This window comes from Typopeltis vanoorti, chromosome 17 (assembly GCF_054136105.1).
Source record: "Typopeltis vanoorti isolate ZY-2024b chromosome 17, IOZ_Tvanoo_1.0, whole genome shotgun sequence".
In the NCBI taxonomy this organism is placed as follows: Eukaryota; Metazoa; Arthropoda; class Arachnida; order Uropygi; family Thelyphonidae; genus Typopeltis; species Typopeltis vanoorti.
Window position 1 is genome coordinate 8,458,980 of NC_143565.1, and position 15,946 is coordinate 8,474,925.

General features: G+C 35.9%; 1 protein-coding gene across 7 annotated transcripts in view; it reads left to right on the plus strand.

The window, feature by feature from the left end:
* The window catches only part of dare (NADPH:adrenodoxin oxidoreductase, mitochondrial), a 129,933-nt gene that overhangs the window by 55,064 nt on the left and 58,923 nt on the right, over positions 1–15,946 (plus strand). For all 7 annotated transcript variants that reach the window (XM_090407578.1, XM_090407577.1, XM_090407575.1 and 4 more), the window contains 2 exons: positions 8,365–8,409; positions 11,595–11,765. In XM_090407578.1, the coding sequence (XP_090263704.1) occupies positions 8,365–8,409; positions 11,595–11,765 (216 nt within the window). The remainder of the gene's footprint in view (positions 1–8,364; positions 8,410–11,594; positions 11,766–15,946) is intronic.

Below are 15,946 nucleotides of genomic sequence, written 5' to 3' on the forward strand. Positions count from 1 at the left end.
ATTTCATTTGGCAAGGAAAATTCTACAAACAGATAGAGGGAATAGCCATGGGTTCTCCACTCTCTCCATCCCTGGCTAACTTCTTTATGGAGAGCTTTTGAAGAAAAAGCCTGAAACTCTGTCCCACATAAACACACTATTTGACTATGCTGTGTGGATGATGTGTTTGCTATTTAACTGCAAGGCTTGGATACACTCCACAATTTCTCAACACACTTAACACGTCCATTGCCACGCTCCTTGGGCATAGCTTGTTACCGCACGCCAAGCAATTTCACTTCTTCAAGGTCAGTATGGGTAATCTTGTTGCTGGTGGTAATTGACATATGAGTATATTCGTAGTTGGCTTGTGAAGCTCATATACCAACTACGAGTATACACACTTTCTCTACTACGCTCCGCATGCCAAGCACTTTCACTTCTTCAAGGTCAGTACGAGTAATCTTGTTGCCAGTGGTAAGTGTCATACGAGTATATTCATAGTTGGCTTGTGAGGCTCATATACCAACTACGAGTATACTCATAGTCGGCAGTGAACGTGTTAAACAATCAACATCCCCAGGATCCAGTTTACCTTGTAAAAGGAAAACAACAACAGTCTCCCTTTCCTAGACACTCTGATTACATGCGAGCCTGATGGATCCTTGGCTTTCTCTGTTTACAGAAAACCTACATGCACATGGTTTGTGTGAAATTTTTTAAATTACTGTCTTCGTAATGTTTATTGATCCTGTTCATAAGAGATTGAAGACCCTATATGCATATTAGTGCCTTGTGTGGGTGCAGGTGAAAATTGAGAAGGTTCACTGAACATTTTTTTTTGAAGAGTTGCAGGTCATAGTTGTTTCAGAATACTTAATTAGGAAGGCTGTTCCAGAGGACATAGAGGTAGATGGAATAAAAGAGAAAGAGGAAAAGCAGGTGGATGTATTTGCAGTTGCATCAAAAAGGATTATTAGGCAGCTGCAGTTCTTGTTTTAACAGGCCCAATATAAAACAGAGGAATGATGATTGCCATTTCAGAGGAGCAGCAACCGTGATGATCCATTTCCATGCCATAGGAACAAATCAGTACTTGTTTGTAAATAGCACCAACCCCTGTTGGTCTCAGGTCCAGTTGACAGGCAAATCCCAGTTTGCTCCACAAAATGATACCAGGTATGCTCTGACCTGGAGAGAAACGGGAGAGGTCGAGGTGAGTCTGTAAGGGAGAGATCATCAATGAGCCAAATTGCTCTCCTTTTGATAGCATCAAGATATAGGGAGGTTTTAGGTGCACAATCCCAAACATGTGAGCAGTTTTCAAAGGATGAGTGGATTTAGGATTTGTATATAGTTACTAGCTGAGCAGATGAAAAATAGCATCTGCATTCCATAATTCCAATATAACCCTTTAACTCTTCTCTACACCCTTTCCACATCTTCTTATCCTTTTTAACCAAGGAGATTAAATTTGCACATAGCAGTTTAAGTGTTAAAAAAGACAAAATAACTTCCTTATCCTTATATGTTAGTGTTTGTTTCAGCATTGCAGTTATCCTTTGAGTTGTTTATACAATTTTTACTATGTGTCCTTTGAACTTCAACTTTCTATTTACCATAACTCCAAGATCGCTGGCCTCATCACTTTCCCCAAGCATAATTCCCCCATTTCAGTACCTTTTCTTCCCTGTGACCCTGAAAATTTGACAACTTCAGCAATCCAGTGATTTTGGTTAAGAGCTGTGATTTTTTTTTTTTTTTTTTTTGGGGGGGGGGGCTTCCATAGTATCCAATCCAGTACTTTTTTGTCTATCATTGGTCTTCAAGCAGTATGCTCAGTCAGTTGCCACTTCAGATATTTTGACGTTACTATAATGTCGAAGATTTCAGTTTGGTTTCTTTTTATTATTAGGTTTGTTATTCCAAGGGTACCTCATTGAGTCCTAAGACTCATTGTGGGAGATCCAGACTATCAACACAATATCTATCATACCTCTCCTTGAAGCAATTAATAGTCAAGCAACCCATTCCATTCATTCACCACTCTCCAAACAAAAAATTTAGTCCTCACGCCCTTGCTAACCACACTTTTACCCAACTTCTAGAGATTACCTTTTGTTCTGCTGAAACATTTCCCCTGCATCAAGCCTGTAAAATCCTTTAAGTAACGTAAATCCCCCCCCACCCCTTTTTTTAATGCTTGTGTGAAAAAAAAGGGGTGGGGTGGGGTGGGGATTTACTTTCCTTAAATGTAAATTTAATTAACGTAAATTTACGCAATCCACAAACACTCAGTCTATCCTCATAGGAAGAAGCATTCCATAGACCACTCACCATCTTGGTCACTTGCCTCTGGATCCTCTCAACCACTCCCCAGGTGACCAAACCTGAGCACAGTAATCCATATGTCATTGTATCAAGGCTTTTTAAAGAGGAATGATAACTCCCTTATTTCTGCATGTTAATTTGTTCTTCAGTAACCAGGTAATCCTGTAAGTTACCCTGGCTACTTTAGCAATATGCCTTCTAAACTTCAGCTCTCTATCTACTACTACTACCCCTGTGTTCCTGGCTTCATCAATTTCCTGGAGTACAGTTCTCTCAATATGGTATACAGCTTATAATCTTTATATATCTCAGAATGCATAACATTACACTTTTACACATTAAATTGACCTTCATCATGTTTTGTCCATACTGTCAGCCTATTTAAATCATCTTGCAAGCTCTCTACTTCACCTTGATTAACTATTACCCTACTCAACTTTGCATCGTCAGCAAACAACTGAATATCTCCCTTCATATTATTTCATATATCATGTATGTGCAAATTAAACAGCAGTGGTCCAAGCGCAGAGCCCTGCAGCACACTACTAGTCAACTACCTTCTCCTGGATTCTGTTCCTCCATATACTACTTTATACATTTTTTGTATTTATATACTACCAAACAGACTTGCATTTCACATTATATAATGTTTTATCTGAGATCATAACTACAATAATCGTTTCAGTTTTTTAAATTTAAATTTGGAGAAAAGAGCGAAGCTAATAATAATGGTAGGATCATACTGGATTTCTGTTCAGAACTTGTTCTAATCATAACCTAACACCATGTTTCAGCATAATGATGTGCACAAATTGATATCGAGATAAGTCTTAAGAAATAAGAAAAGTCTTATTGATTATGTTATTGTGGATGGCAATATCTTCCCTCTGGTTCATGACACAAAAGTATAGAGAGGATTTGAAATAGGAAGTGATCATATTGAAAAGAAAACTATATCAGAAAGTTTTAAAAACAATCAAAGTTGTTTCTTTACAATAACCAGACCTTGGAGACGCAGTGGCAGGCCCTGAAGAACATGATTGATTCAGCCAGAGAGGCATGTGGTGAAGTTCTCTGCAAGAATAGAAAAATCAGAGTCCCTTGTAGGCAGCACTTAAACAGAAGAAAGTGTATATCCTAGCAAGTAAGTCAGCATGCACTTTGAGAAAAGACAGAGAAAAATGTAAGAATGCCAACTAATGTGTAAAAATAGCTAAACAAAAGTCATGGGAAGACTTTGGTAAGAACACCAAAGATAAATATCATGAAGTGTGCAAATGTTCTAGAGACTATTTTAAAAAAAAATTAGAAATGAAGTAGGTACTGTAAAAGGAAACTGCAATGATAAAGCTAATTTTACATATCACTAGAAGATTAAGCTCTCCTATATGTTTGAAGTAATTCCCTTTAAGGGTATAAAAGGCATTAGCTGATTCAGCTGAGCTGAGCTGATTATTAAATGAAGCAAGAAGTGCTAAGTGGCAGAACAGTGCTAAGAAAAATTTAAAGAGGAATGTAATCAGAAATACATATCCATACTTGAGGTAGAAAAAGTCATCAAGACTTAAAATGGTGGAAGGCAGCTAGAATGGATGATTTTCAACTTCTGACCATGCCAATTCCAGTGGAATGATCAGAAAGTCAAATTTCAGGTGATTGGAGTAGAGCTCTCATAGTATTCATCTAAAAAAAAGGGGAAGCTGTTCAATTTAAATTCTTTTTAAAACTTTCTTACGTATTTTTCTTTCAATATGATGTTTATTTTTACTTGTTAAAAACTTATTTATTTCGCATGGGGTTCCCCCTTTCCCCCCATCCCTTAGGATGGGTTGAGCCCTCCTAATGTGGGATTAAGTAAGTATTTATGACTGTAGATCCATGTGTGTTCATGAAGCTGGTTTGCCTGCTCTGAGGGACAAAAAACCTGAGTTTCTGGGTGAAAAAACAACCCTCTACCTCTGTATGAGAGACTGGCTAACTCACTGTTAAAAACTAAGTAATGGTCACTTCCAGTTTCAAATCTTCTGTATACTCTTGTATTTTCTGATAACTAGCATGAAGATATCATATCACATTGGTGATATGATATCTTCATGCTAGTTATATGAAGATATGAAGTGATATGAATGTAATATGAAGATATCATATCACATTGGTGATATGATATCTTCTTGCCACTTCATAAAGAAGTCATATTAGCTAACACAGCCAATAAGACTTATTTTTATTCTAATGTTTTCTTTTCTTGTGAATAGAAAGAAGTTTATGTGCATCTTTTATGCATTTTGTGCACATTGTTATGTTGAAACATTGGATTAACGATCACTAGTCCATGTCCTGAACAGAAATCCACAGACACTTACCATTGTTATTAGTTTTGCTCTTTTCTCCAGATTTTCCCTGAATATTTTTGTATGCTTAGGATTCATTTCCTACTCTGCTGTTTGAATCTCCAATAAGAACTAGCTTTTCCATTGTCTTATGTCAGCTGCTTTCTCTATAATTCTCAATAATTTTCTGAGAAATTCAAAAAATTTATCTGTTACTTCCTTAGTTGAATGTTCTGCATGACTATAGGCACAAATAAGTTCATTGTCCAATTCTCCATTTGAAATTTGCCCTGCTTGAAATTGCCTACTAATAAAGAAATTGATCTTTCTTCATGTTTGATACTGAATGCTATCACTATTCCTTTCTTTTCTTGATCACTGTTGCCTGAATATAACATCCACTGTTGTTTAGTGCAAGTAAGATCCCTCCTGTTTTAGTCTTCTTTGTCTCAGTAACAAGAATGGTCCAGTTTGATTCCTTTTTTACTTTTTTTTTTTTTTATTTCTTTCAAGGTTATACAGTGGTCAGCATTCATTCTAGAGAATTTATGGGGACAAAAACACATGCGTTGAGCAATTACTTTACTTACAATTAAGAAAATAACACTTGACAATATAGTCAAGTGTCATGGCATTGACATGTGACAAAATAATATCTACTTTGTCTTCGTTTAAGATTCTTACAAACCCACACTCAAAGAATAATTTAACTGGTGCAATTGATAATCAATTAAATTTGTTCAATTACAGAGTGCGAGTGAAAGTAAGAAAGCAAAAGCAATAAAGTAAAAGTAGATATAATATCTACCATGGAGTTCTGATTTTTCTATCCTTGCAGATTACCTCACCACATGCCTCTCTGCTGAATCAATCAACGTTTTCTTTAGGGTTTACCACTGCATCTCCAAGGTTTGGTTCTTGTTTTCAAACTCTTTCCGTTTTTCTTGAATAATTTTATATTGGAACATGGTGTTAGTAATAACTAGTCCATGTCCTGAGCAGAAATCTAGCAGGTACTTACCATTATTATTAGCTTTGTTCTTTTCTCCAAATTTTCCCAAAGCATTTTTATATGTTTGACAATCGTTTCCTACTCTGCTGTTTGGATCTCCAATGAGGACCAACTTTTCCTTTTGCATTGTGTCAGCTGCCTTCTCTAATGCTTCAAAAAATTCCCCCACTTCTTCCTTAGTAGAACCTTCTGTGGGACTATAAGTACAAATGTCTCATTGTCCAGTTCTCCATGCTGATATTAGCTCACATTACTCTTTGTGATATTGCTTGCCATTCAAGAAGATTATCCTCATATTTAATTTTATAGCTACTCCTTCATTTCCCTGATTGTTATTTCCTGAATATAACAGCTTGCATTTGTTTGCTTAGAAAGAAATACCTGTTTTTGTTTTCTTTGTTTTGGCAACATCTATTATGTCAATCTGGTACTTATCCAATACCTTTGCTAGTTCCACTTCTTTTCCATTGATGCTTCTTATGTTGATGGTGCTAATCTTGATCTCTGCTGATGTTGAGTTGGTGTTTCTTATGGTATCTAACTTTTCACTGTTTTCCCTAGTTCTCTGATGAAAACAATGGGGACTTTGTTTAACTGGGTGATGCTCCAGCTGGCATGAAATTCCATCATGTTGTACCATCATTTTGAGTTATGGTTTAAGCCAATAAGAATACAATTTGGTTGGATAAATCCCAAATTGCCACATCCTCATTAATTCAATATCCTTTCGTTCATTCAGATTTGTTCAGTTTAGTATTGTGTGTGTACACTGCTAAAAGAATTATTGCAACAAAACTATTAGTCTATTCATTTTTTAAAAGTTAAGTTCTTAATTACATGGCACTCTTTCAAGAATAATCAGTATTATTATACAGGTATCTCCATGGAGTCAGAAGACTCATCATGGGAGGCCCACACTAAATTATAATGATATAGGTTAGTTTGGGTCTTTATACACATAATACCTATCATACTTCTTCTTAAACTCATTCACTCTCAGAATACACAGAACTAATTCTGGCAATCCATTCTGCTCACTCACCACTCTCCAAACAAAAAATCAAGTTGGTACACCCTTACCAACCGCATTCTTACGCAGCTTCCAGAGGTGACTTCTATTCCCTCTCTCTGTTTGTCTTGTATTGAAAAATTTCCTTTGTTTCAATCTTATAGAATCCCTTTTAATAACTTATAAGTTTCTATCATGTCTCCCTCTTTTCTTCTCTCAATAAAACTTTACAGTCCACACACCTTCAGCCTATTCTCATAGGGAACATTCCACAGGCTTGTCACCAGCTTGGTCACTCTTTTTTGAATCCTCTCCTCTACCTCCTAGTCCCCAAGAAACCCAGGTGACCAAATCTGTGCACAATAGTCAAGATGTGGCTAAAAATATCATAGTATTATAAAGAGAGATAATAACTCCCCCTGTTTTTACTTGTTAGCATGTTTTTCATCTTTCAAGTTCGGAAGATGAGCTGCTTTTCCTAACTTTTGCAATATACCCTCTGAAATTTAAGTCTCTGTCCACCATTACTCCAAATCGCTAGCCTCATCAATTTCCTGCAATCATACCTATCAATGTGATACATAATATGTAACTTTTTCAACTCTTAAGTGTATAACCTTACATTTGGCAACATTAAATTGATAATCATCATCCTTTGTCCATAATGCCAATTTATTTAAATCATCCTGTAGTATATCTATATCACCTTTATCAACTATTCATAAATTAGGATGATGCACAACTTCCCCAGTTTTGCATCATCAGCAAATAACTGAATATCCCACTTAATTCTTTCTGTATATTATGCTAAACTTGCTGATAATCATCTCAATCTCATCCATTACACTAATCTACTATCCAGTTTGATCATCAGCTTGTCATGTGGTAATCTATCAAAGGCTTTTACAAAATCTAAATACACTGCTGAGTATGCATTTCCCTTGATACCGTGTTATAATAAGTAAGATCGCTAAAGCACAATCTTTCTTTAGCAAACCTATGCTGTCGATCAAAGAGAATGCTACTGTTGTCAGCCCAGTTCTGAATCCTGGTCCTCATTAGCCTCTCTAACAACTTAAATACAACTCCAGATAACCAGATTTGCTTCTAATTCGAAGCCACAGCCATCTCCTACTTTATGAAGTGGAATAATTTTGCCCTCTTTCCACTGCTTTGGAACTTGGGCGACTCTAAGACTCATGTTAAAGAGATATGTTAATGCTGTTGTTAACTGCCTGGAACATTCTCTCAAGACACATGGTGATGTGCCATCAAGTCTTATTGACATCAAGTTTGCCCATTTCTTCATATACCTTATTATCCTTTTTTGCTGTTGTGTGATAGCTTAATATTCATTGCAAATATTTAGAATAGCTTATTTTTTTAAAAGAGCATTGTTTAAATTGCAAATGAAATAACAATATTTTTTCTTTGATTACATGCATTATTAATACATAAACAGTTTTAAGTAATTTTGTTTGATGAACATCCCTGGAGAGGTATTTAAATTCAGCTAAACTGTCTTTTTTGTTATTATTATTATTATTTTTTTAATGCCAGTATATATTATAAAGCTTATTTCTCCTAAAACTGTATCTCAAAATAAGTTGCATTGAATGAATTATAACACAAAGAAATTCAGGCAAATGACAATATGGTGCATGTACACTTGAACAGTTTTAAGTAATTTTGTTTTTATATAGGCATATGGAGCTGCAGAGGACCAAAAAATGAACATCCCTGGAGAGGTATGAAAATTCTGCTAAAGTGTCTTTTGTATTAGTATTATTTTTTTTTTTTTTTAATGCCAGTATATTATAAAGCTTATTTCTCCTAAAACTGTAACTCAAAATAAGTTACATTGAATGAATTATAACAAAGAAATTCAGGCAAATGACGATATAGTGCATGCACACTTGAGTGGCAATGCTAATTTCCATGCTAATCAATGCAGCTTGGGGGATTTTCAAAAAATATTTAGTGGATGCAATGTCTAAGTGTATACCATGGGTGAGAAGGTTAAATAAGGTAGGTGTGAGATGGATGAATAAAGAAATTAAGCATGCAATACAGAGAAAAAGGGCATTGTGGAGGCAGCATAAGAGAAGTGGAAGTAACCAATTTCATGAGGTCTACAAAGACCAGGCAAGGAGGGTGACTTGGTTGGTGAGAGTAGCTAAAGAGAGGTAAGAACAGCAGTTAGCTAATGAAGCTAAAAAGAATCCTAGGGAGTTCTTTCGATATGTAGCCAGCAAAAGAAAGAATGATTATGGAAGGATGACATTGATTGGAGGAAATGGTATAAAGATAGCTGTTGCAGAATGTGTGGTGGAGATACTTAATGAGCAGTTCATAAAGATCTTTCAATATTGTGAATATGACTTCATGGAGAGATTAAGAGCAGTTGATGATTGGGAGGAGAGACTGACTGTAAGTGAGCAAGAGGTGTTTGGGGAGTTGAGTAAACTAGATGTAAATAAGGCTGTGGGACTTGATAATATATCACTGCGTATTCTGAAGGAATGTGCCAGAGAGTTGACACCTGCCTTGACATATTTTTTTAATACGAGTCTTGCACTTGGTCAAGTCCCTAAAGAGTGGAAGGAGGGCAAAATTGTGCCACTTCATAAAGGAGGTGATCGAACTCAAGCATCAAACTATAGGCCTATCTGTGTGTCAGGTGTTGTGGTTAAGTTGTTGGAGAAGCTTGTGAGAACTAGGATCCAGAGTTGGGTTGACAACAATGTTATAATCTTTGATGGACAGCATGGATTTGCTAAAGGGAGGTCGTGTTTTAGTAATCTACTTACTTATTACAATAAAGTGACTGCTTCCTTGGACAGAGGAGAAAGATACACAGTAATATACTTGGATTTCGCAAAAGCTTTTGATAGAGTACCTCATGATAAGTTGACAGTCAAACTAGAGCAGATGGGGTTGGATATTAGATTGGAGACTGGCTATCTGATAGGTATCAACAAGTTGTGTATGGGGGGTGCAATATCCAGGAAAAGGAAAGTCACTAGTGGAGTGACTCAGGGGTCTGTTTTAGGGCCATTACTATTTAACTTGTATATTAATGATATTGGTGAAGATTTGGATGGAGATATTCAGTTGTTTGCAGATGATGCAAAGTTGGGACGAACCATAAAGAGTAGTGAAGATGTTGTGGCCTTGCAAGAAGACTTGAATAAATTGAGTGATTGGGCACAGAAATGGGGATGTGAGTTCAATGTTGCAAAATGTAAGGTTTTAAAATTTGGAAAACAAAGATGGGATGCAGAATTTATGCTTGGTGAGAATATATTGTTGGAAGTAGAGGAAATAAGAGATCTGGGAGTGCTAGTGGATAAGGATCTAAAATTTAGGGGACACATCGCCAAAATTGTGAAGACAACACAAAGACTTCTGGGAATGATGAGGAGGACACTGACGTGTAGAAGTAGGGAGATTCTTGTTCCATAGTGTAAGGCTTTGATTAGGCCACACATGGACTATTGTGCCCAGATTTGGTCACCTGGTTTTCAGAAGGATGAAGAGATGTTGGAAAGGGTCCAAAGGTGACTGACTAAGGTAGTTTCTGACCTCTGGAATGTCGAGTATGAGGAAAGATTGAGAAGATGTAATTTGCAGAGTCTAGTGGAGAGAAGGACGAGGGGAGATATGATAGAGACCTACAAGTTGGTAAGGGGTTGTTATAGGATCAATGGTGGAGAAGTTCTACAGAGAATAGTGGGAGATCAGGGGAGAACCAGAGGTCATCCCTGGAAACTGTATAAAGAGGGTGTGAGTAGGGGAGTGAGAGGCAGGTTTTTTTCGTGCAGAGTTGTGAATGATTGGAATGCCTTGCCTGAGAGTGTGGTGTCTGCAAGGAGTTTGAATGTGTTTAAGACCCGGTATGATGAGATGTGTGTGAGATAAAAGGACCTCCTAGATGAGTCTTTGACTCCATGAGGTCTTGTTTAATAATAATAATAATAATAATAATAATTTATTGTATATCATTCATTGAGGACAAAATCTGTTGAAATTCTTCACTTTCTCTGACTTGTAATCTCCAGATTTCACACATTTCAAATTTCTATGATATATATTTGCATGCAGTATCCAGAATCCTTTCGTTTTGAAGTTCTTAAAGACATTATTGCTACAGTAATTGCCTAAATGACCCGAGATACTTTTGAGACACTAGTGTAATCCATGCTACATTGAATTCAAATTCTTATAGAATGGTACATAGTATTATTCTATAAGAATAGCTCTATATTCTATAAGAAGTAATATACATAGAATATTCCTCCCAGAAACTCAGGTTTTTCATCCCATAAACTCAAGAAAATCAGCCATTTAACCCACACTATTTTTAGACATTAAAAATATTGTGTTAGGGTTAGGGACCACGATATGGTGGCACTTGTTGCGGCGTCTCTCTTCACTGCTCGCAGCTTAATTAGTGATAGCCTTGGACCAGCTATCCCTGATTGACTACCAATGGAGATTGAACTGCCCACTCAGTCTCCAAAAGTTTGATAGGGCTAAAGTGGCCTTGTCTACTCCCTATACGGGAACAAAAAAAGTTATTAGCTGATTTTTTTTTTCATAGAATAGTACAACAATAAAATGATTTTGCATATTGATGAAATTTTAAATAGGCTTCTGACATGCCTTTCACTCAAGATAAATAATAATATAGATTTTATTATTATTTATCTATACTAAAATTAATTCTCACAATAGTGAAATTATAAGTATCAAAGAAATAGTTGTAATGGAAGTTTTGCTATAGTGAATTTCCTTTTAAATAGCATTGCCATATATGGGGCTATAGCCAGGTCTTTTCAGAAGCTTGTTATAGAAAGTGAGTGAGTGTGCTTAGTTTTTTGAAATATGTTTCAGTTGTTTGTATCTTGCAGTTGAGTATTTTATTTTATAGGACCTTTCTGATGTGATCTCTGCACGTAAGTTTGTAGGCTGGTACAATGGCCTCCCGCCAGATTCAAACTTGAAAGTAAAATTGGATACTGAAGTTGCAGTAGTGGTTGGTCAAGGCAATGTAGCTTTGGATGTTGCTAGAATACTGCTTACCCCACCTAGTAAATTGGAGGTAAGTATAAGCATTATTTGCATTCATAATGGCTATATTCCAGTATAGTAATACTTACTTATGGACATATGTTTATTGGGAAGATATAGATGTGTTTAATTACATTGACCATCCAGAATGATGTATAGAATGAAACAGATATAGGAGTTGGAGTTAAGTGAGTTGGGTTGGAATGAACTTGAATATGAATTATTCCCTGTGGGACATGCAGAATCTTTATAAGGACTTTTCTTCTAAAGGAAAATTAGCTAGTTTCATATAAAAGGTTACAGAGTTTCCTTCCTGACACTTGGGACTCCACAGATGAGAGGGATAGGATAGGATTATTACTCTGCTTAGAGTACAGTAGAGTCCCTTCCTAATAAGGGGTTACTGCCGTATTAATGCAGCTGGTTCACCACTCCTCTGCTTCATTCCCCCCCAAGAGATTCATGACTGTATCTGTGTGTGTTCATGGATGGAGCCGGTTTGCCTGCTTGTGGGTTGAAAAACCCCTGTTCACGCCCAAGACCAGCTAACTTGGCTATGGCTGAGGAAGATCCTTAAGCTCCTCACATCGTCGATGGGAGTTGAACCTAGGGCACTCCTTCCCCAGGCACATGGTTGCGAAGTGCATAGCCACTAGTCACAAATCACAATCAGTGAGTAAGTTTGTGATTATTATAGCTAACCATGCAGACAGCATAATAATAGAACACATCTTAATAGACAATCTTGCTGGAGAGCACATGAATATAACATATTTTCTCATAGTCTTAGTAACCTTATCATTTTGAATAAATATGCTAATTGCATTTTCTATAATATATTCTTTCTATCTTCTATCTAGTAGCAACTAACAATTATACATTGCTAGTTGCTACCAGATAGATTAGAAAATGTTTATGAATTAATTTTATTATTATTATTATTATCTAACACCTCCAAGAAGTCCAAAGACTCATTGAGGGAGGGCACCATTCTACTAACTGCAACTACCTTCATCTACACCAATGCCATCTACCACCAACCATCACCACTAGTATTTTCATAGACAATCACAAACATCCATGCCCACGATGGGATTCGAACCTGCAGCCTTTTGGCTGGAGAGCGGATACGCTAACCACTCTGCCAACCAGGCCAGCATATTTATGTAATATTCTTTCTACATTAACATAGGAGAAAAAAATAAAGTGAGTAAGTTAGTGTGATTATTGTTTTCATTTTATTTTGAGAAAGAGAGAGAGTGTCAGGAATCCAAATTGTGAGTTGATCTTATTTGCTTTCTCTAATCATTAACTTCATGAAGTAAATCTAATCGAGTTATTTGTCATTGGTAGGAAGATGTGAGTTGCTATCTATTTAATTTAATTTTTTGTTGTGGCCTATTGTTGGAAATAAGATAATGGATAAAATGAAGTAATGCTGTGACATTATACAGTGACATCATTAATGTCATTGACTTAGAGTCTTGGATTGTTTTACTTGCAGTATTTATTCAAATTAAATGGATATTGAATCCAACATTATTTCTTAGCCAAATAAGAAACTCAAAGATAGAAAATCTATCTAAGAGTTTCATGCCGAATATAGAAAACTATAAAAGTTCGGCAAGTCCAAGCATAAGCCAACAGGTGGTACATGTTGGGGAAACTCGTAGTAAAGGTGGAGTAAGTTCCGCTTACTGTCCTTAGTATTTCCTCATAATGTAAAACACAACTCCTAGGAGATGTATGCTGTTATACATTATGGGAGAAGGTCTCTACACCGGTTTCAACCTAGATGTAAATACTGAGGTTACAGTAATACAAAGCTTATTTCTTTACTGTACGAGTCGCCAAAAGGTGCACTAACAAATTACTGAGATAAAGAGCCAATAGGCTTCACTTTGGTGAAATAAATTTATTCAAATTAAGTGGATATTGAATCCAACATTATTTCTTAGCCGAATAAGAAACTCAAAGTTAGAAAATCTATCTAAGAGTTTCATGCGAATATAGAAAACTATAAAAGTTCAGTGAGTCCAAGCATAAGCCAACAGGTAGATTTTCTATCTTTGAGTTTCTTATTCGGCTAAGAAATAAGAAGCTTTGTATTACTGTAACCTCAGTATTTACATCTAGGTCTACCTACTCACTGACGAGACCTCAAAAATGGTCGAAACCGGTCTGAGTTTATCATTTTATAAAATCTATGCAAGCTCAAACCTTAGATTGTTGGCATCATCTGTACATAATTCCTTAATGTTTTTTTATATACCTACCATAAAGTCTAAATAAGGCAGCCAATGAAGTGTTACTGCAAAATCTAGACCTTTTGGCAATACATTTAATTCATCATTTGTAAAACGATGGTTAGTTAAATTTATAGCCCATTTTTCATGTATAGAGCTTTGTGGTTGCTGAATGAACTGACTGTACTCTGATGGATAGTCTTATATCATCTACTTTGTCTCATTATTTTATGGAGCATTTAGAGGATCAGATTTCTAACATCATTTCTCTTTGACCTCGCATTTAGCTACGTTTTGTGCATGACATCTTTGTAATCTGGTCTCACTCTAAAATTAACTCCTTATATACTCGCATCAAGTTCACTGTGGAATGAGAATCTAACAACAATCTTTCCTTTAGTGTGACACTGTGATAAGCATTCATTTTACACAAATTATGGATTCTACAACTGTGTTATAAATGATTATTTTAATTTCCCAACATTTTGACCTTCATATTAAGATCATCATCTGGAGTATATATGTATATATACAGAGACAAGCTAAATTACATTTCGCATAGTATACTGAAGAGACAATGATTTGATCAACAGTTATTCTACTGGTGCCTGACCTCTAGTGAAAATAAATTAAAATTACAATAAATAAATGAAATAAAATAAAATAAAATAAATAAATTAACTACATCAAAGCTATATTCTATTTAAAACAACATCATGGAAACATAGATAGTTTTGTTACAGTGAAAATGATATCCTAATTTAACATGACAATTGTTATATTAAATTTGGGATCCTAGATTACCTATGGTTCTATTTAAAATTAACTCTTAGGGAGAAAAGTTAAGTAGGTAGAATATGTGCCTTCCATATGTTTTGAATTTTTAGACCATCATTATTGTTAAGATTAGGGTGATTGATAAACCTTTGCTGAGTACTGCGAGCTCATCATTGTTCAGGGCGTGGTTCGATTGGTTGACTACATGACTGTTTGCTGAAGGCAATTAGTGGCTCTTGTTGACCCTTTCTTCTGGTTGGTTGGTTGTTGTTATCACTGGCTTGTGGTTGGCTGTTATCATTTACTGCAGAAGAATTTAAATATGTCCGTTGGGTTTCCGAATGTTGTAGATCTTTAAGTCAAAGAAATTTGGATACGAGTTTAGCCTTTTTTGTTTTCTGGATATGATTTGCCAAGTTGTCCGTAATTCTCTCAAGGATATCCCAAATATGAGGGTCAAACAGCTTGAAAGTTCAGATTTTAAATTCTATGATCTGGTTTTGAGCATAAGCTAAGTTCTTTCTTGTAGCTTGGATCTGTTCTCTGAGTAACACTTTCTCCATGCAGTGGTATATTCATAGTGCTTTCATCGAGGTGACTTTTCTTTTCAGTTTGATGCAGTTTGGAATGATATTGCTCTACATCGTTTTAAAAATGCCAGTTGGTTAATCAAAACAGAAACATGATTCTTCAGCTTGCCATAGTGATTGCATCGCTTGTGCATCGAATCTCTGTGAATTATCAGAATCCTTTCCTTTAGTGTTACACAGTGATCAGCATTCATTATCCCCCCCCCCTTATTGCTAACTTTTACATGGAACATTTTGACCAACGTGCTCTAGATTCCTCTCCTTTAAAACCCAAAGTCTGACAATGCTTTTGCTATCTGACCCCCCCCCCCCCATGGCCGAAAGACACTAGATAACTAGGGGCCATTAATACAGTTAAAAACAGGGCTTTGAAGATTGCTCCAATGAACAAGCACTTAAAAATGAATTAAAAGTTATCGGCAATACCTTCCTAAAAAATGATTACAGCCAAAATACTATCAACAAAATTCTTTACAAGACCTCACTTAAAAACAAAAATAAACAAGACTATAATAAAACTGTGTAACCATTCCATATATTAAAGGGATATTAGACAAAATAAACAGAATACTACAAAATACAACCTTAAAGCCACCTTT